This window comes from Sus scrofa, chromosome 12 (assembly GCF_054392235.1).
Source record: "Sus scrofa isolate SSC_HxYL_T2T_F1_AM1 chromosome 12, Sscrofa_HxYL_maternal_Yorkshire_Landrace_v2.0, whole genome shotgun sequence".
NCBI classification, from domain to species: domain Eukaryota; kingdom Metazoa; phylum Chordata; class Mammalia; order Artiodactyla; family Suidae; genus Sus; species Sus scrofa.
In genome coordinates this window covers 48,034,670-48,055,043 of record NC_139394.1, presented here as the reverse complement: position 1 = coordinate 48,055,043, position 20,374 = coordinate 48,034,670, and the positions used below count along the sequence as shown (strand labels likewise).

The window sequence follows — 20,374 nt, the reverse complement described above, 5'->3', positions numbered from 1 at the left end:
TCTATACCTGTTTTCTTTGTAGTTACCAGAGGGATTACATTTAGTACTCTGGTGTCATAACACTCTCATTTGGATTTATACCAGCTCAACTCTGAGTTTTGACAAATGCACACATTCATGTAATCATCATCATGGTCGGGATTATAGGAAGTTTCATCACCCCCAAAATTCCCACATACCCTTTTGTCGAGGATTAGAGGTGGTGGCAAATCCTGAGGGGACATCTGTTATCTTTCGGGGAAGGGGCCTCTGAATTGTCATCAAACAAGTGTGGGGAGTGGCTGCTCTTGGTAAGCAGTAATGGGCCACTTTTTTTTTTTTTTTTGGTCTTTTTGCCTTTTCTTGAGCCGATCCTGCAGTATATGGAGGTTCCCCAGGCTAGGGGTCTAATCGGAGCTGTAGCTGCCGGCCTACACCACAGCCACAGCAATGCGACGCGGGATCTGAGCCGTGTCTGACCTACACCACAGCTCGTGGCAATGCTGGATCCCTGACCCACTGAGCGAGGCCAGGGATTGAACCTGCATCCTCATGGATACTAGGCAGATTCACTTCTGCTGTGCTACTTTGGGAGCTCTGGAGCTAGAATGAGCCTTTTGAGTTGCCCAGAATTGGGTTGGGGTGTTCAGGCCTTTACAGTGCCACATCTGTTGGGATCCTTGGGCAGGATCGTTCTCTTCAGGTGAGGCAATCCCTGAAGCACTCCCAGCAGTTAAGTCCTTCCCTGAAGGATGAGCTGAGTAGTGCCTCACTGCCTACCACATTTCCGCTGGAACCAGCAGAAATAACCAGGGTTTTTTTGTTTTGTTTTTGTTTTTAGTATCATTAATCATGGTTTTAAATATGTGTATATTTAGCTAACTTTCCACTGACTTATATGTATAATAGGATGCACAGATATAAGTATATAGCTCAGTAAATGTTTGCAAAGTAAATACGCTAGTATAACTTGTACACAGATCAGGAAGTAAAGCAATGCTAGCAATCCAGAAGCCCCTCTTCCCCTGATTTTCCTTCTGGTTAGTACTTGCTCTTTCCAAGGGTCTCTACTTTCCTGACTTGAATTTGACATGTTTTTGACATTTGTATAGCAATCCTACTGTAAGGAATCTTTTGTTGTGACTTTTTTTTTTTTTTTTTTTGTCTTTTTGCCATTTCTTGGGCCGCTCCCGCGGCATATGGAGGTTCCCAGGCTAGGGATTGAATCAGCTGTAGCCACCGGCCTATGCCAGAGCCACAGCAACACCGGATCTGAGCTGCGTCTGCAACCTACACCACAACTCACGGCAACGCCGGATCCTTAACCCACTGAGCAAGGCCAGGGATGGAACCCACAACCTCATGGTTCTTAGTCGGATTCGTTAACCACTGAGCCACGATGGGAACTCCTATTGTGACTTCTTTAACTTGGTATTATAGTTATGAAATTAAGCTTACAATTGAAGTCATTTATTCCCATTGCTGTAAAACTTTTTCTTTATTGGACTGTACCATTTTTTAAAAGCCACTTCTGATGTTGATAGACGTTTGGAGTGTTTTTAGTTTTTGGAAATTATGAAAGCACTGCTATAAATGTTGTATTTAAAACTATTTCATGGCATTTACATTGTATTATGTATTATAAGTAGTCTAGAGATGATTTAAAGTACATGTAAGGATGTAGGTAGGTTATTTTCAAATATACTATGCCATTTTATATAAGGGACTTGAACGTCACAAATTTTGGTATATTTGGGCCTCCTGGACCCAATCTCCTGGAGATTTAGAGGAATGACTGCACTGTATGTTCCATTTTAGCAGAAAATGCCAGACAGTCTTCCAGAGTAATTACTGATTTACGCTCCTACTTGTAATGTACACAGTTCCAGTTGCTATAGTTTGCCTCTGTTTATAAAGGATGTTACACCCTCCAGGCCGTGTAATTAAGAACTGGGTATATTTACTAGGGTCCTTCTCTATTTAGCAGGTTGTGACCTCCAATCTTGTGAGGCTGTGAGATTTTGAAATCCTCTTCTGCTTTTCAGAAGTTTTTGATTAGCTTTTTCTTTACCCCTTTCCACTCAGTTATGTTTGAAACTCCCACATGCCTTCAGTTTTGTCACTCTAGCTCTCAGTGGCAAAATCGCTCATGGTTCCTTTTTCCCTCAACAGTGGTACTTTGCTAGGGAAGGCATATTTCTGAGTACCCCTGTCCCAAGATTCTTCAGATGCCCCCACAGGGGAAAAACAGCTGTGGAAGATCACCTTACCTCTCCATAGTTCACCCCTTTTTAGGAAACCTAGCCTCTGGTTCTCATTCCTTCAGTGGCTCTGAAATCTTTAAACAGGTGATTTCTTTATCTTCGTGTGTGTGTGTGTTTTGGGGAGGGAGGTGGCTTGTGCTGTGAATTATTTATTCCCTCTTATGTGGAAGAAGTATGGATTAAAACATACTTGATTTTTCAGTAAATTGGAATTGTCCTAACAGTGTTCATGTTATTCCATTTTTGATCAGTGGGAGCCTCCTCATAATTTACCCCTGAATCTTTTTGACTCAACCCTGTGGTAGCTTTCAGGTTTGACAAAATGTTCATCCTGGTTCATCATGCACTTTTTTCCTTCGTACATGGAATCAGCCATGTTCTGGAGGAGTGTGGCAGATTCCTTTCACTGGGAAATGGCATCTCAGGATCACAGTTGGGTAGAGTTGGTCATTGTTTCCAGGCATTTTCAGCAAGCAAAGGCAGAAAAATACATTTTCTTTTCTTTCTTTTTCTTTTTGTCTTTTCTAGGGCCACACCAGCGACATACGGAGGTTCCCAGGCTAAGGGTCTAATCGGACCTGTTCCCACTGGCCTACGCCAGAGCCACAGCAGTGCAGGATCTGAGCCACATCTGCGACCTACACCACAGCTCAGGGCAACGCCAGATCCTTAACCCACTGAGCAAGGCCAGGGATCCCGAAACCTCATGGTTCCTAGTCGGATTCCTTAACCACTGAGCCACGATAGGAACTCTCCATTTTATTTTTTTCAAAAAAGATAAACTGCATTGAATTCACATAGATACTTCCAATTCCAATTCAAGATGTCAGGGTTTTTATTTTACTGTTCCTTTCCCATGGTGCGTGTCCCGGTTTTTAATGACACCAGTAGTGATAGACTTAATGTATCACCTAATCATTTGTTTTCTTGATCTCATGATACATTCAGGATCAAGATTTATCTTCATTTTTTTATTGTTAGAATATATTCCATTAGGAATGTATAGTCAACCTAAATATGATTTAAGATTATTTAGAACAGTTCTTCTCTTTGTGATTATGCCATTAAAATTTTGTATACAAATTTCAGTTTATTTTTATTTTTTTTGTTTTTTTGCTTTTGTTTTGTCTTTTTAGGGCCACACCCACGGCATATGGAGGTTCCTAGGCTAGGGGTTGAGTGGGAACTGTAGCTACCAGCCTATACCACAGCCACAGCAATGCTGGATCCGAGCTGCATCCTACACCACAGCTCACGGCAATGCTGGATCCTTGACCCACTGAGCAAGACCAGGGGTCAAACCTGCGTCCTCATGGATAATAGATTTGTTTCTGCTGAGCCATGATGTGAATTCCTCTATGTTTATTTATTAAATCTGTTTTATTTTTTATAATTTTAACTTAATATTTATATAAATTACATAATTTAAAAATAAAATCTATAAAAAATAGGGAATATGGATTCTGTCCTAGTCACTTCTGCTTTATTTTCTTTCACTTCCTAAAGGTAACTACTTAAACCTTTTTACAGTTTGTCCTTCTATTATTGTGTGTGTGTTTCTTTATTTCTCCTCTCCCTTCTTAGATAAATGGTAGCATACTGTATACTCTTCACTAGCTTGTTTTTTAAACTTAAAAATATATCCTGGAGACTTTCCCCTAGTTTGATGATTTAGACTTAACTTCTGTCATATTTTTATGTTGATTTATATTTACACGTCTTTTATTTAAGTCATTTTTCATTATGTGGTCTGTTATTTGCTCTCTTAGCATATATTTTGGTATTTCAGAAGGTTTGTGTAGGGTTCAGTCAGGGAAGCAGATCGTGTAATGGGATAAGGGATTTACTGTGGAAATTAGACTATACACAGTGTTGAGAGGACTGGTGAGGTAAAGATCTAGAAGGGGGAATTGGAGGATCAGGGAAGGAGTCAGTAATCAGATCCTCTAAATCAGTGGCCATGGGCAGTCAAGTTGGAGCTTTTAGAGAATTCTGAGAAGCCAGTTATGTTCAGCCACTGAAGTGGGACAGTGAAGGAGAAGCTTGAGGAGAGCCTGAACTTCCCACAGGGAAATTCTTGCCGAGTTGAGTTACCCTCCCTGAAGGTTTTCACCTAAGCATTTGATGGTGGGCTTGTGCCAGTGCTCAACCAGCACAAACAGGCAGTTTGTATTACGGTTCTGTTGGTTACTTTTATATTGATGCCTTTGTATAGTACTCTGACTTCCTCCCGTTTTTGGGAGGGGGAGTTATTATATAGTGGCTTTCTTCTATAAGCAATATTGAAATTAGCCAACTTAGTTTCATCTCCTTCTCACCAAGCATTTTGTTTAAAATAGTACCCATTTACTCTTAGTACCATAAAGCAATCAGGTACCATCCTGCTTTTTGTATACTTTTGCTACTCTCTCCACATTTTTGATAACTGCATGTGTCTGTACTGTCATTATATGTAGCAGTTACATAGTGCGTTTTCTCCCTTATCATAATTATTCTCACTTTTTCCAATAGATATATATTTGGTGGTCTCTTTTTTTATTTTTTAGAGCCACACCCATGTCACATGGAGGTTCCCAGACTAGGCGTTGAATCGTCGCTGTAGCCATCGGCCTATTTCACAGCCACACAGGATCTGCGCCGCATCTGCAACCTACATCACAGCTCATGGCGACACTGGATCCTTAACCCTCTGAGCGAGGCCAGGGATCAAACCTGTGTCCTCATGGATGCTAGTCAGATTCGTTTCCACTGAGCCACGAGAAAAACTCCAGTGGTCCCTCTTTTTTCTTTTTTTTCTTTTTTTTTTTTTTTGTCTTTTTGCTATTTCTTTGGGCCGCTCCCGTGGCATATGGAGGTTCCCAGGCTAGGGGTCGAATCGGAGCTGTAGCCACCGGCCTATGCCAGAGCCACAGCAACTCGGGATCCGAGCCGCATCTGCAACCGACACCACAGCTCACGGCAACGCCGGGTCATTAACCCACTGAGCAAGGGCAGGGACCGAACCCGCAACCTCATGGTTCCTAGTCAGATTCGTTAACCTCTGTGCCACGACGGGAACTCCCAGTGGTCTCTCTTAATGTGGATGTGTCTCCTCTTATTTTGGTAGACTGAAACATTCTGTAGTAGATTCCTCAGAAAATGCTCAAGGGAGCAATATTTCCTGGGTTCTTGGAGTTCAGAGCAGTTTGATTTATTACCATTATATTTGGGAGTCAGTTTGCCTGCTTTGGGTTACTTTTTCTTCACTTGAGAATCTTAAAATGTTATTCCATTGTCTATTAGCTAAAGTATTGTTAGAATCTGACGACAGTTTTGTTTATGCTTATTTTTTGTGTAAGGAGTTTTTTCTTTTTGCCTTAATGTTCAAAGGATTTTTTTTCTTACGAAGGTCGGTATCTTACTAACATATGTCCTGTATTGGTCATTCTGGGTCAGTTTTCCTAGGTATGCAATATGCCCTTTAAATACATAGTTTTAAGCATTTGAAATTTTTTTTTCCAGCAGTTTCCTTGAATTCTAGTTTCTAATATTCATTGTACACTATTCATTTGGTTTCCTTCTTTGAAGATTCCTATTATACACATGATGGGTTTTGTTTGCCTATCTTCTCTGTCACTTTATTGTAAATACCTATCTCATTTTTATTTTTTGATACTACACATTTCTTTCTATTTACCTTTTTTTCCTTTAAAAGCATATTTTTGTTTTATCTTCTCTTTTAATATTTTCTGGTTAATCTTCACTTCTGAAATGATTTTTCTTTTTTCTAATTTCTTCTTGAGTTCTGTCAACTTATTTCTATTTGTAATTCTAATGTGTTATTTCATATCTTTAATCATTTAAAAATGTATCTTGGCTCATTTTGAATTAATAATTTACAGTTTCATCTGTTAGTAAACATCTTTTTTGGCATGTTTTAATTTTCTGTTGCACTGTTATTCTGTCTCATTCTTTTTTCTCAAAATAACTTCACATATGATTTGACTAGTCTTTTCTGTTGCTCATTTTAATGGGAAAATAGTTTTCCTAAATTGATGGGATGGAAGTGGGCCAGTATGGTCTTCATGGCTATAGATTCTTCTGTTGCTTTCATGAAATTGGCATCTCATTCTTTGTGAGTTCTTTTGGCTTTCTTCTTTTTCACCTTTATCTAGGTCTTTCTCCTGTGCCTCTCATGTTCTTGTTTTCAATTTGGAGTGAATCTCAGCAGTTTTTCTCAATGTAGGCTTTATCCTAAAAGGGAATATTTCATTAGCTGGTTAGTTTAGGATTGTGCTGTTCAGTCCAATGGCTTCCTAAATTTAAGTAAAATAAATTTAAACGAAATTAAACATTGGATTCCTCATTCACATTAGCTGTGTTGTAAGTGCTTAATAACCACATGTGGCTAGTGGTTATTGTAATGAGCATTGTTTATATAGTCTGTTATTGTCATCACAGAAAGTTCTGATGGAGAGTGGTGGTTTAAAGTATACTCTTTTCTTTTTAAACATGATTGTGGACCTTTTTCATTCATGTGCCAATTGCTATGTACAAAAAAAGTCCCCTGATTTAAGCTAAGGTTCTAAACTTGGCCTGTTGTACTTTTCATTGAGGATATAATACAGTTGGGGGATTTTCCTTTTAGCAGATTGATCAAACATTCTGCTTCCTTTTGCTCTCTCTTGAATAGATGCTTATAGGACACCACTTTTGTAGCTCTAAGTGATTTTTTCCTATTTGCTTGTTTTTTGGTCTTTGTGGGGTACCTTAAACCCTTGTTTGCTGTAGATGTTGTGCATGGGTTTTGCTATTCTAGTTTCTTTGCTATTTTATGGGGTGGTATATTAGGTAGGGTTCTCCAAAGAAACAGAACCAGTTAGCAGAAGGAAAGAAATCATAAAGATCAGAGCAGAAATAAAATAGAAATGAAGAAGACAATAGAAAAGATCAGTGAAACTAAAAGCTGTCTCTCTGAAAAGTTGAAGAGAATTGATAAACCCTTTGTCAGACTCATCAAGAAAAAAAGAGAGAAGACTCACATCAATAAAATCAGAAATGAAAAAGGAGAAGTACAATGGATATCATAGAAATACAGGGGCTCATAAGAGACTGCTCCAAGCAACTATATGCCCATAAAATGGACAACCTAGAAGAAATGGGACAAATTCTTAGGTACAATCTTCTAAGACTAATAAACCAGGAAGAAATAGAAAAGATGAATGGACCAGTCATAAGTACTGAAATTGAAATTGTGATTTAAAAACTTCCAACAAACAAAAGTCCAGGACCAGATGGCTTCACAGGCCATCTGTGAATTCTATCAGAAATTTAGAGAAGAGTTAGCACCTATCCTTCTGAAACTATTCCAAAAAATTGCAGAGGAAGGAATACTCCCAAACTCATTCTGTTAGGCCACCATCACCCTGATACCAAAAGCAGACAAAAATACCACAGCAAAAGAAAATTACAGATCAATGAACATAGATGCAAAAATCTTCAACAAAATACTAGCAAACTGAATCCAGCAATAACATTAAAAGGATCATAGGCCATGATGAAGTGGGATTTATCCCAGAGATGCAAGAATTTTTCAGTATCCGTAACAATCAGTGTGATGTATCACATTAACAAACTGAAGAATAAAAACCATATGATCCTCTCAATAAATGCAGAAAAAGCTTTTGACAAAATCCAACACCCATTTCTGATAAAAATCCTCAGAAAGGGGGCATAGAGGGAACCTACCTCATCATAGTAAAGGCCATATATGACAAATCCAAGGCTAACATCATTCTCAATGGTGAAAAGCTGAAAAAATTCTAAGATCAGGAACAAGACAAGGATGCACACTCTTAACACTTCTGTTCAGCATAGTTGTGGAAGTCCTAGACATGGCAGTCAGAGAACAAAAAGGAGCAAAAGGAATCCACATTGGAAAGGAAGAAGTCAAACTATCACTGCAAATGGCATGATACTATACCTAGAAAATCCTAAAGATGCTACCAGAAAACTGTTAGAACTCATCAATGAATTTGATAAAGTTGTGGGATACAATTAATACACAGAAGTCGACTGCATTTCTGTATACTAACAAGGAAAGATCAGAAAGAGAAATTAGGGAAATGATCCCATTTACCATCTCATCAAAAAAAATAAAATACCTAGGAATAAACCTACCTAAAGAAACAAAAGGCCTGTGCTTTGATAACCGTAAGGCACTGATGAAAGAAATCAAAGATGACACAAATAGATGGAAAGATATACCATGCTCTTGGATTGGAAGAATCATATTGTCAAAATGACTGTACTACCCAAGGCCATCTACAGATTCAGTACAATACCTATCAAATTACCAATGGTATTTTTCACAACACTAGAACAAAAAATTTTTAAATTTGTATGGAACCACAAAAGACCTTAATAGCCAAAGCAATCCTGAGAAAGAAAAATGGAGCTTTAGGGATCAGGCTCCCTGACTTTAGACTATACTACAAAGCTACTGTCATCAAAGGAGTATGGGGCTGGCACAAAAACAGAAATACAGATCATTGGAACAGGATAGAAAGTCTAGATATAAATCCACACACGTGTGGTCAATTAATCTGTGACAAAGGGAGACAAGAATATACAATGGAGAAAACAGTCTCTACAATAACTGGTGCTGGGAAAACTGGACAGTGACATGTAAAAGAATGAAATTAGAACACTCTCTAACACCATACACAAAAGTAAACTCAAAGTGTATTAAAGACATAAATGTAAGACTGCAATCTATAGAACTCTTAGAGGAAAACATAGGCTGAACACTCTCTGACATAAACTGTGGCAATATCTTCTCAGATCCACCTCCTAGAGTAATGAAAATAAAAACAAAAATAAACCAGTGGGCCCTAATTAAACCTAAAAGTTTTTGCAAAGCAAAGGAAACCATAAACAAAATGAAAAGACAACCCACAGAATGGGAGAAAATATTTGCAAATGAAGCAGCTGACAAGGGATCAATCTCCAAAATATATAAACACCTCTTGCCGCTCAATATCAATAAAAACAACCCCATAAAAAGGGCAGAAAGTCTAAACAGACATTTTTCCAAGGAAGACACACAGATGGCCAAAAATAAAAAGCAGCAACAACAACAACAAATATGCATGAAAAGATGCTCAAAATCACTAATTATTAGAGAAATGCAAATCAGAACTACTAAGAGGTACCATCTTACACCAGCCAGAATGGCCATCATCAAAAATTGTACAAACAGTAAATGCAGGAGAGGGTGCAGAGGAAAGGGAACCCTCTTACACTGTTGGTGGGAATATAAATTGGTGCAACCACTATGGAAAACAGTATGGAAATTGCTCAGAAAACTTAAATTAGAATTACCATATGATCCAGCAATCCCACTCCTGGGCATCTATCTGGAGAAAACCATGCCTGGAAAAGATACATGTACCCCAGTTTTGATTGCAGCACTGTATACAATAGCCAAGACATGGAAGCAGCCTAAATGTCCATCAGCAGAGGAATGGATAAAGAAGATGTGGTGCATATATACAATGGAATATTAGTCATAAAAAAATAATGAAGTAATGGCATTTGCAGCAACATGGATGAACCTAGAACATATACTAAATGAAGTTAGACGGTAGGAGACAAACATCATATGATATATCTTACATGTGGAATCTAAAAAAAGATGCAAACGAACTTATTTGCAGAACAGAAACAGACTCACAGACTAAAAAAAAATATGGTTACCAAAGAGAACAGGTCAGGGGGCGGTGACTAGGGGCTTGGGATGGAGGTGTTCTAAAATTAGGTTGTGATGATAGTCTACAAATATAAATATAATAAAATTCATTGAATTATTGAAAAAAGGAGTCAGTAGAGGGAAATGGAAGACTCTGAAGGCCTGAGAACCAGGAGCACTGAGGGCAGGAGATCAGTGTCTCAGCTCAGTCAGACAAAAGTGTCAAGTTCTTCCTTCTGCCTTTTTTATCCTATTCAGACCCACAAAGGATTGGATGATACCTGCTCACATTGGAGGACTTGCAAATTGCTTTAGGGGTTCACCTATATAAGTTAATTTCATCTGGGAATACCTTCAGGGACATAACCAGAGATAATGTTTCCCCAAATATCTGGGTACTCTGTGATCCAGTCAAGTTGACCCATGAAATTAACAATCATTGCAAGATTTGGGGAGATTCACAAACTGCATTGCAACTACTGCCATCTTTTAAAATCCACCCACCCCTTTGGAGTTACCACTGTGGTATGACTGGATTGATGGTATCTGGGAAGTGCTGGTCACAGGCACAGTAGGTTAGGGATCTGGCATTGCTGCAGCTGTGGCTTAGGTCATGACTGCGGCTCTGGTCTGATCCTTGGCCCAGTAACTCCATATGCTGCGGGGTGGCCAAAGATGAACACCCCCCCCTTTTTTTTGTCTTTTAGATTTTTTACTCTTCATAATCTCGATAATTAATATTATGTAATTGTGTAGGTTCTGTTTTGCCCCCTCCTCTAAATCCCAAACATACCTCCCTTCTCTTATTTAGTATTTCTTTACTATTGACTTAACTAAGCAAGTGGTTTCTTTCTACCTTTTATTACATCATTTTAAAAATGAACCTGGACTCAGGTTTGTGTTTTCACAGAGGAACCTCATTAGTGTTCTCTCTTAGCATTAGCAGGATCTAATATTTAAACAGTAAATATGTTGATGATGCTTTTAAAACAGAATGCTACTCTTAGAGTAGAAATGAACCTCTTGGTAGTGCAACTTAATTCATTCTCAGATAAATGTGAATGTGGTCCCCTTAAAGGATATTTTTTTGCAGAGATTTATCTGTTTGTTGTTCTGTTAACCGCTCAGCTGTGTACCTGAGGGTGATTATCTTACCTGAGTCAATCTTATACTGTATTTATTCTGGGTTATACAGTTTTTTCTCATTGAACAGTCTGCAATTATTTGCCATTATTTTATTTAATTTTTTTTTTTTTTTTTGTCTTTTGCCTTTTCTACAGCCGTACCCGCGGCATATGGAGGTTCCAAGGCTAGTAGGGGTCCAGTCAGAGCTGCAGTCACTGGCCTATGCCACAGCCATGGCAATGCAGGATTCAAGCCTCATCTGTGACCTACACCACAGCTCATGGCAATGCTGGATTCTTCACTCACTGAGTGAGGCCAGGGATTGAACCCACAACCTCATGGTTCCTAGTTGGATTCGTTAACCACGAGCCACAACGGGAACTCCCTATTTGCCATTATTGACTAGATGTCTAAGGCATAGATTTTCTTGGTCTCTTGTTCTCTTAATGCTTGAGCTCAATATATAGGAGAAAGGATTATGTGCGTTTTATTGCAGACATTCTCTGAAATAATTTTTAGCTATAAGAAAGTAGCTCTATTTCTGTGCGTCATCATTCTGTCTTACATAGTGCTGGGTAAAGATTTAATTTTGTAAGATTTATGACTTTCAGAAAGAAAGCTGGAAAAATTGAAATTTCTAAAGACTTATTTGATATAAATTTCATTATGTATTGAAAATTGGAGCTTGAGATACAGAGACAACTGATTGATACAGATTTTCCTAAAATCTCATGATTTTCAATGAGAAAGAGAATTCTCTTCAGTCATTTTCAAATGTAAGCTAACATGTTTTTCCCCCCTCAGCTTCCAATAAAAACAGGACAACAGAACACACATACCAAAGTCAGTACCGAACACAACAAGGAATGTCTTATCAATATTTCCAAATACAAATTTTCTTTGGTTATAAGCGGCCTCACTACTATCTTAAAGAATGTTAACAATATGGTGAGTATTTGCATTACTGTTTATGTGGAAATTTGATTTGGTTTGGTTTTGATTTAAAAATTTGGAGCAGCATGTCTTGAAGTATATAAAGTCATTTTCTGTGGACTCTGGATATAAACATTCATCTTAATTTGTGGATAAGCACAGGTAACCTTTTGACTTGGATTTTAGGTTTTTTTTGTTTTTTTTTTTTTTTTTCTTTTTTGTCTTTTTGTCTTTTGTCTTTTTGTCTTTTGTTGTTGTTGCTATCTCTTGGGCCGCTCCCGCGGCATATGGAGGTTCCCAGGCTAGGGGTCGAATCGGAGCTGTAGCCACCGGCCTACGCCAGAGTCACAGCAACGCGGGATCCGAGCCGCGTCTGCGACCTACACCACAGCTCACGGCACCGCTGGATCGTTAACCCACTGAGCAAGGGCAGGGACCGAACCCTCGACCTCATGGTTCCTAGTCGGATTCGTTAACCACTGCGCCACGACGGGAACTCCGGATTTTAGGTTTTGATTCTTTTTCTTAAATATTTGTCTTATTTGTGACCCTATCTACTTTTCCATTTTTCCAGAATTAGTATTTCATACAGATTTTCTCATATGTAAATTGACCATAGTAATCTGTTAAAATCTCTTCTTTAGCTTCTCATTTAGATATTTACATATTAGACTGTCCCAGTCCTAAGTGGGTAATAAATAAAATTTGACCTTAGGATAAATAGGATTTATGGTCCTAAATGTGAAGTTGCTTTTTTTTTTTTTTTTTTTTTAAGGGCCTCACCCATGGCATATGGAGGTTCCCAGGTGAGGGATCTAGTTGGAGCTGTAACCACTGGCCTATGCCCAAGCTATAGCAACACCAGATCTGAGCTGCGTTTGTGACCCACACCACAGCTCACGGCAATGCTGGATCCTTAACCCACTGAGCAAGGCCAGGGATCGAATCTCTGCAATCTCGTGGTTCCTAGTCAGATGTGCTTCCTCTGTGCCATGACAGGAACTCCTTTTTTTTTTTAAGGGGTGAGATTGCTTTTATGAGCTACTGTGTTATTTTCTTCCTCCTATAACCTATGACAGCTTCTGTAATAGAGACTTTTGAAACAGTTTTCCTCAAATACCAGTTTCATTCAGTATTTTCATTGTCAAAAGCTCATAATTGCTTTTTTTCCCCTGTGTTTTATAAAATCTGTTTATATTCCCTAGACTTCAGGGTACTCCAGCTATTTTATGTCTGTACCTTTGAACAGCGTATTTTTCCTGTCTCTGTCAGGTGATTCCTTCCTCTATGTCTATCCCTATCTAAAATCTCCTTCATGCTCAGTTCAAAACAACTGCTCTGGATAGTTCTTGATTAAGTCCAAACTGCTCTGCTACTTTTGAGTACTTATAATCACAATTTGTATTATTTATATTGAGCAATGAAACTGAGTTCTGGTTATAGGTTTTGAAAATCAGTACTGTTTTCATAGCCAAATCATCTTTGGTGTGTTTCCTTTTTAAAGAGTTAATTAGAAAATAGCGTAGACTTAGAGAACTGGTAAACTGGAGGTGTGGGCAGTCATTTGCCTAACAAAGATGTTTTCTCTTTATGGAAAAAAGGTAAGATTTTCTGAAAAAAAGCAAGGCCTTTAATAAACGTGTAAAGTGATTTACAGAAATTTAAGATTTTGTGGCCCCCTTCTGTTGTACAGTGTGTGGATCATAGAGATAGGATTATATAAATAAGTGGCCATATTCTCAGTTAGATTGAAAATATTTTAATGTGTGGAGCCTCCTTTTGAAAACAAAAACAAGGGAGTTCTCATTGTGGCTTGATGAGTTAAGAACCCAACTGGTATCCAAGAGGACGTGGGTTCAATTCCTGGCCTGGCTCAGTGGGCTAAGGATCCGGCGTTGCCTCAAGTTGAGGCTTAGGTTGCAGATGCAGCTCAGATCTGGCGTTGCTGTGGCGTAGGCCAGTAGCTGCAGCTCCGATTCAACCCCTGTCCTGGGAACTGCTGCAGGTGCGGCCCTCAGAAGAAGAACAAAAACAATATTGTGCTATTGGCATTCACTTAGTCTTATTGAGTAAATTGAATTATGGAAGCCATAGTCCCTCCTTTTTTTTTAAATTTTGTTGAAGTATAGTTGATTTACAGTGTTGTGGAAACCATAGTCTCTTGGTGGTAGATAGTGTAGTATTTGGTTTAGGATAGTGAGTGCTTAAAATTCACCGTAATTGGCATTACAGCATTTTGTTGCTATAAGAATTTAGGCTTTGATTATTTTGTAGCATCAAAGTATGGTTTATGTTTAATTCAAGATTCTGGTAAAGATTTGTATGTGTATCTAGTAGTTCCCATTGTGACTCAGTGGTAACGAACCCAACCAGCATCCATGAGAATCCAGATTCAATCCTTGGCTTTGCTCAGTGGGTTAAGGATCTGGTGGTGTAGGTCACATATGCAGCTTGGGTTGCTGTGGTTGTGGTGTAGGCCTGCAGCTGTAGCCCCGATTTGACCCCTAGCCTAGGAACTTCCATATGTCACAGGTGTGGCCCTAAAAAGCAAAAAAAAAAAAAAAAAAAAAGAAAGAAAGAAATGGCATTTTCTATCCTCTAGTGGAACAAGATGTAGGAGAGTTTGGAGACAGTGGCTAAATACAGCCGTACATATATATATTTGGAAGTTACCTAAACACCTAACAAGAACAGTTAATTTTTTTTTTAAGAACAGTTAATTTTAAAAAAAGATTTATATGTATATCTAAATCCTACATGTGTTGTTTTTTTTTGTTTTTTTGTTTGTTTTTGTTTTTGTTTGTGCCTGTGGCATGGGGAAGTTTCCAAGCCAGGGCTTTGACCCAAGTTACAGTAGTAGCAATGCTGAATCCTTAACTGCTAGGCCATCAAGGAACTCTATAAATCCTACATATTTTTAAAGTACAAACCAGAATATCTTTTATTGTGGCAAGCTAATTGCAGACTGTAATGGCAGCATTTTCGTTTACCTCAGTATTTTGTGTGAGCATTTGGATAAAATCAGAAATAGATTTAAATATAGTATATAGTCTGGGAGATAAAATGGAAGACTGTTGGCTTTCTTGATTCTTAGTCCCTCACTTTTCAGATGTGTATTTGTAGTCCCTCATTTTTCAGATGTGTGTGATTTGTAGTGGAGAGGAATAATCAACTTTTATTGTTGTGATTATCTTTTCTTTTAGAGAATATTTGGAGAAGCTGCTGAAAAAAATTTATATCTCTCTCAGTTGATTATATTGGATACACTGGAAAAATGTCTTGCTGGGGTAAGTAAATCTATTCTTAAGTAGGCAGGTTTTGTGAATTCATTTCTGAGAATGATCCGATGTACTGATGCATAGTTATGGGCAAGAAGAATTCATAAAGACTTTTTGTCTAAGACATGAAAATGAATTTTGTTAACAGCTGACTGGGTAGCATAGACAAATTTTCAATTTATATTTCAAATTATGTTTATATTTGAAATTTGTATTTCATATTCTCATCTTTTGTCAGATATACATTATTAAGATTATCTTTTTAAAGAGATTATCATCTCATCTTTTGTAAATTAAATAGATGTTAAGATTGTAAAGTGTTAATAAGCTTGAGTCATATCTCTTGTGTTTTTTAGAAAAAATTTTATGGAAAAGTCACCATTTCATTTAATTAATTTCTCCAGTTGATTAGGCCTTTGGCATTGCTTAGCTGTCAAAGAATATGGTGCAAAAGTCCAAGAGTTTATTGTTTCCCCTGTATGAATCTCATTTTAGTATTTTACTTTTCAAATCTATATAAAAGAGAGCTTAAAAATTTAAAATATTACTATTACTGATAGATTCTACCTTAAGAACACTTGTTATGTAAATACAAACGTATAAAATAGATATGTGGAGGAGTAGTTGAGTTACAAAACAGTTTTTCACGTTTCCTCTAAATATCTCAGAGTTTACAACCACAACTTACTTCGAATATTTTCAGGAATATTTCTATACTTGAACAGTGTTTTTCCTAGAACATGGTAGGAGTTTATATAAATATATGAATTTAAAACCTCTATTTTAAAGATCTGTCTATTCAGTATGCATTGGGGTTAACTTATTTCTTGCAATCTCCTTTTGACACAACTTTTGCTTTTTTCAGAATTGCTTCTCTCTTCCATGTGTATTACAATTGTTTTCTGTAATAAACCTGGATGGAAAGAGACTTTGATGGGAGGACTGATTAGTTGAATGGAGACTAAGGAAGGGATAGGGCAGAGAGTTGGAAAAAGATAATTATATTCACACAACAGTGTATCCTTAGGGATTAGAATTATTTAAGACTGTAGGTGGCAAAACCTAAGCATAATGTTTTAAATTCTTTTATTGACTCTTGTCTGTATTGCAAAGTTGTGAGACAGTGCTTATAAATTTTCTGTGCATATTGAGGGTGAGCTAGTTTTGCTCTTGCTTTGTGCTATCAATTTGTGATGTGCAGTTGTTCATTTGTAAAATGAAGTGAAAGAGCAAAGGAGCTTTTCCAAATAGGATGATGGAATTTTGAAGATGGACAATTTTTCATCTTCTTTTGAATCAGTTCTTTGCGATTCCAGTATATCAATGACACCCATGTTTGAATGGGGATAGGGTGATTTATTGCCTCTTCAGTTCTATAGTTTTTCTCCATTAACATTTATAATTAAGAGGTTATGGTAAATGTATTTGGGAGAATGGTCACTGATGTTATTGGCCCCTGTTTAATTTGATATTCTTTGGAGGTAGCCTAATTGAAGGTCTAAAAAGTAGGCATAGTATAACTAGTATAATATATATAAAATATATGTTATCTTTCTCTGCTCTACTTTTGAGAATGTATACATTTTTCCATTAAATTTAAAATTTAAAATTGATACTATGCATATTATTGAACAGTTGTGTTTTCTTAAATGATTTTGTGATTGTCTTGTTTTCATTTTTTGATCAAAGTAAGTTGAGGCAGTTTAAGAAGAACTGAGTCCCACAAGTACATGTTTATCATTAGTAGTTGAAATAGCTAAATGAAAGTAAGCAGATACTTAAGTCAATATCATGGTTAAAACCAAAATTTTATGAATAAAATTTTGTAGAACTTGAAGAATCTTAAGTATTTTTGTTCCTGTATATATAAACATTAGTCAAAAGATTGAACACTTCTATTGTTTTTGTTTATTAATTGGAGTTAATTTCAACATTTGCAGTGTTTGGTTAGCCTATAGGCTAATAACAAAGAGCATTAGGACTCAAATTTTGCAGGTTTTTGTGATAGCTGTTTATTTACTGTCCATGTATTTTAGTGTATTTGTATCTGAAGGCTTTTGGATTGGAATTAGAGAACTGAGTATAGTGAACAAAAGTTTGTTCTTTGTCATCATGTTTGGTATTATCAAAACTGTTACTCAGATAAGGATCCTAAAGCTGATAGGTAAAATATGATGTGGAGCATTGTATTTTCAGGGTAGTTTCTCTGTTGGTTGTTTTGCTAATTATAGAGATTTACAAAGTAGAGATTTCAGTGTTAACACCAAAGTTATCAAAGTTGGTGTCATTAACAGAGGGACCACTGGCGTTATTGTATTCCTGATGTGATGTAATATGAGCTGTAATGAATTACTGAAAGTTTTTAATTTGAATCTAATCAGACCGTTAGGTTTAGGTTCCAATTTAATAGAAAATATAGCGACTAGAAGTACAAGTTTTGCCACAAGGACATAATCAGATCAGTGATATAGAACACTTCACAGGCAACTGACTCATTGTCTTTAAAAAAGTCAGTGTTACGGCAAATATACATGTTGTACATGGAGCGTGTGGGGGAAATAGTTTAAGAATAAAGAGGCTAAAGGAATGTTACAGTCATGCTTCAATCTATGAACCTTTTTTGGATCCTAGTTGATTTTTAAAAAAATCTATGAAAGACGTTTAGGGGGCAGCATTTGGGGATATTTGAAATGTGGATTGGCTATTAGCTGATATGAGTAATTGTTTATTTTTACTTGGTGTGATCATGTATTGAAGTTACATTGGAGAATGTTCTTATTTTTAAGAGACGTCGAAGCAAGGTAATCAAGGTGAAGTTAAGATGTTTGTAACTTACTTAAAATGGTTCAGCCAAAACAAAATTAGTGATAGTAAGTAATATCTGTCTCTTTTTGTCATCTGACCAAAGGTGGTGTGATTGCCCACCTAGGAATTAATTTGGATGTTGAGATAGTTGACAGTGCATTCACCAAATGAATATGAGTAAAGTTTACTTAGGACTCAAACTACGGATTCCCAGGAAGAGGAGTGCTTATGTAGGGACTTGATGAACAGAGTAACAAGCAGAAATGGGGGTGCTAAAGAGGATGAATAGGGGTACCTGGACTTTTATTGTGATGAAGAAGTGAGAGATGTAATCATCCTCTTTATTAAACTAACTGTAGATAGAGCAAACATGCTGAAGTATTAATGTGGAATCTAAGTGATGAGTGTATGGATGTTTATTATTCTAACTCATATATGTTTGAAATTTTTCGTAATAGAAAACATTTACATTTAAGTTTAAGAAAGGTTTAGAATTATGTGATTATTTCTATTTTAGCAACCAAAGGACACAATGAGATTAGATGAAACGATGCTGGTCAAACAATTGCTACCAGAAATCTGCCATTTTCTTCATACCTGTCGTGAAGGAAACCAACATGCAGCTGAACTTCGGAATTCTGCCTCTGGGGTTTTATTTTCTCTCAGCTGCAATAACTTCAATGCAGTCTTTAGTCGAATTTCTACCAGGTTAGTGGGTAAACCTACACAGGAATGTTGTAAGTAATATAAGTTTTGTCTACATATAAATAAAAAGTTGGCAGAAATGAATTTAACCTGGGCTTTGTTGAAAATTTATGCACTGATCTCTTTGAAATTGTTATTATGTAATATTGTGATATTGGTGGGTACAGTTAAATGTGAGTACTGTTATAAAGATGAAAGTCTGAATTTTGGGGAAAAAATATCACCCATGACCAGGCTTTCCTCCTGCCCCAAACTCTCGGTATCAATTTTTGTTTATTTTTTATTGAAGTATAGTTGATTTACAGTGTTGTGCCAATTTTTGCTATACAGCATAGTGACTTAGTCATATATATGTATACACATTCTTTTTCTCATACTGTCTTGATCCATCATTATCCCATGAGATTGAATATAGTTGCCTGTGCTGTACAGTAGGACTTAATTGCTTAATCATTCTAATTGTAATAGTTTGCATCTACCAACCTCAAACTCCCTTTCCATCCCACTCCCTCCCCCCTTCCCTTGGCAATCACAAGTCTGTACTCTATGTCTGTGAGTCTGTTTCTGTTTTGTAGATAGTTCATTTGTGCCATATTTTAGATTCCACATATAAGTGATATCATATGGTATTTGCCTTTCTCTTTCTGACTTACTTCACTTAGTATGAGAATCTCTAATTGTATCCATGTTGCTGCAAATGGCATTATTTTTTCTTTTTTATAGCTTAGTAGTATTCCATTGTAGATATGTACCACATCATTTTCTTCTTTGCCTTTTTTTTTTTGTCTTTTTAGGGCTGCACCCACAGCATATGGAGGTTCCCAGGCTAGAGGTTAAATTGGAGCTGTAGCCACCAGCCTATGCCACAGCTACAGCAATGCCAGATCCGAGCTGCATCTGCGCCTACACAATAGCTCACAGCAACTCTAGGTCCTTTAACCCACTGAGTGGGGCCAGGGATCAAACTTGGATCCTCATGGATACTAGTCAGATTCATTTCCACTGAGCCGTGACAAGAGTCCTGTACCACATTTTCTTAATCCACTCTGTTGCTGGACATTTAGGTTGCTTCCGTGATCTTAGCTATTGCAAATAGTGCTGCAGTGAACATGGGGGTGCATATATCTTTTTGAATGAAAGTTTTGTCCAGATACATGCCCGGGAGTGGGATTGCTAGACCATGTGATAGTTCTTTTTTTTTGGCTTTTTAGGAAGCATATGGAAGTTCCCAGGCTAGGGGTTGTATCAGAGCTGCATCTGTGACCTGTACCACAGCTCATGGCAATGCCGGATCCTTAACCCACTGAGCAAGACCAGGGATCAAACCTGCATCCTCATGGATACTAGTTGGGTTCATAACCCGCTGTGCTACAAAGCTACAAAGGGAGCGCCTGGGTCACTTGATAGTTTTTGAGGAACCTTCACACTATTTTCCATAGTGGTTGGGTTGTACCAGTTTATATTCCCACCAACAGTGAAGGGGAGGGTTCCCTTTTGGTTTGGCTTTTTAATATATCATTCCTTTTAATGAAATCAGCCAATCAGAATAATTGATG

The 20,374-nt window shown here is 37.4% G+C and overlaps 1 protein-coding gene and 1 long non-coding RNA gene across 27 annotated transcripts in view; both read left to right on the top strand.

Moving 5' to 3' along the window:
* Positions 1-20,374, top strand: part of NF1 (neurofibromin 1) — a 267,698-nt gene that overhangs the window by 51,353 nt on the left and 195,971 nt on the right. For all 26 annotated transcript variants that reach the window (XR_014821450.1, XR_014821449.1, XM_084985250.1 and 23 more), the window contains 3 exons: positions 11,902-12,045; positions 15,234-15,317; positions 18,631-18,821. Coding sequence is in view for 24 of the 26 variants with exons in the window: in XM_084985250.1 (XP_084841376.1) it covers positions 11,902-12,045; positions 15,234-15,317; positions 18,631-18,821 (419 nt within the window). In the remaining 2 variants the exon portion in view is untranslated. The remainder of the gene's footprint in view (positions 1-11,901; positions 12,046-15,233; positions 15,318-18,630; positions 18,822-20,374) is intronic.
* On the top strand, positions 1,184-8,758 carry LOC146398265 (uncharacterized). Its single transcript, XR_014821466.1, has 2 exons — positions 1,184-4,812; positions 5,098-8,758. It is a non-coding gene; the product is annotated as an uncharacterized LOC146398265 (long non-coding RNA).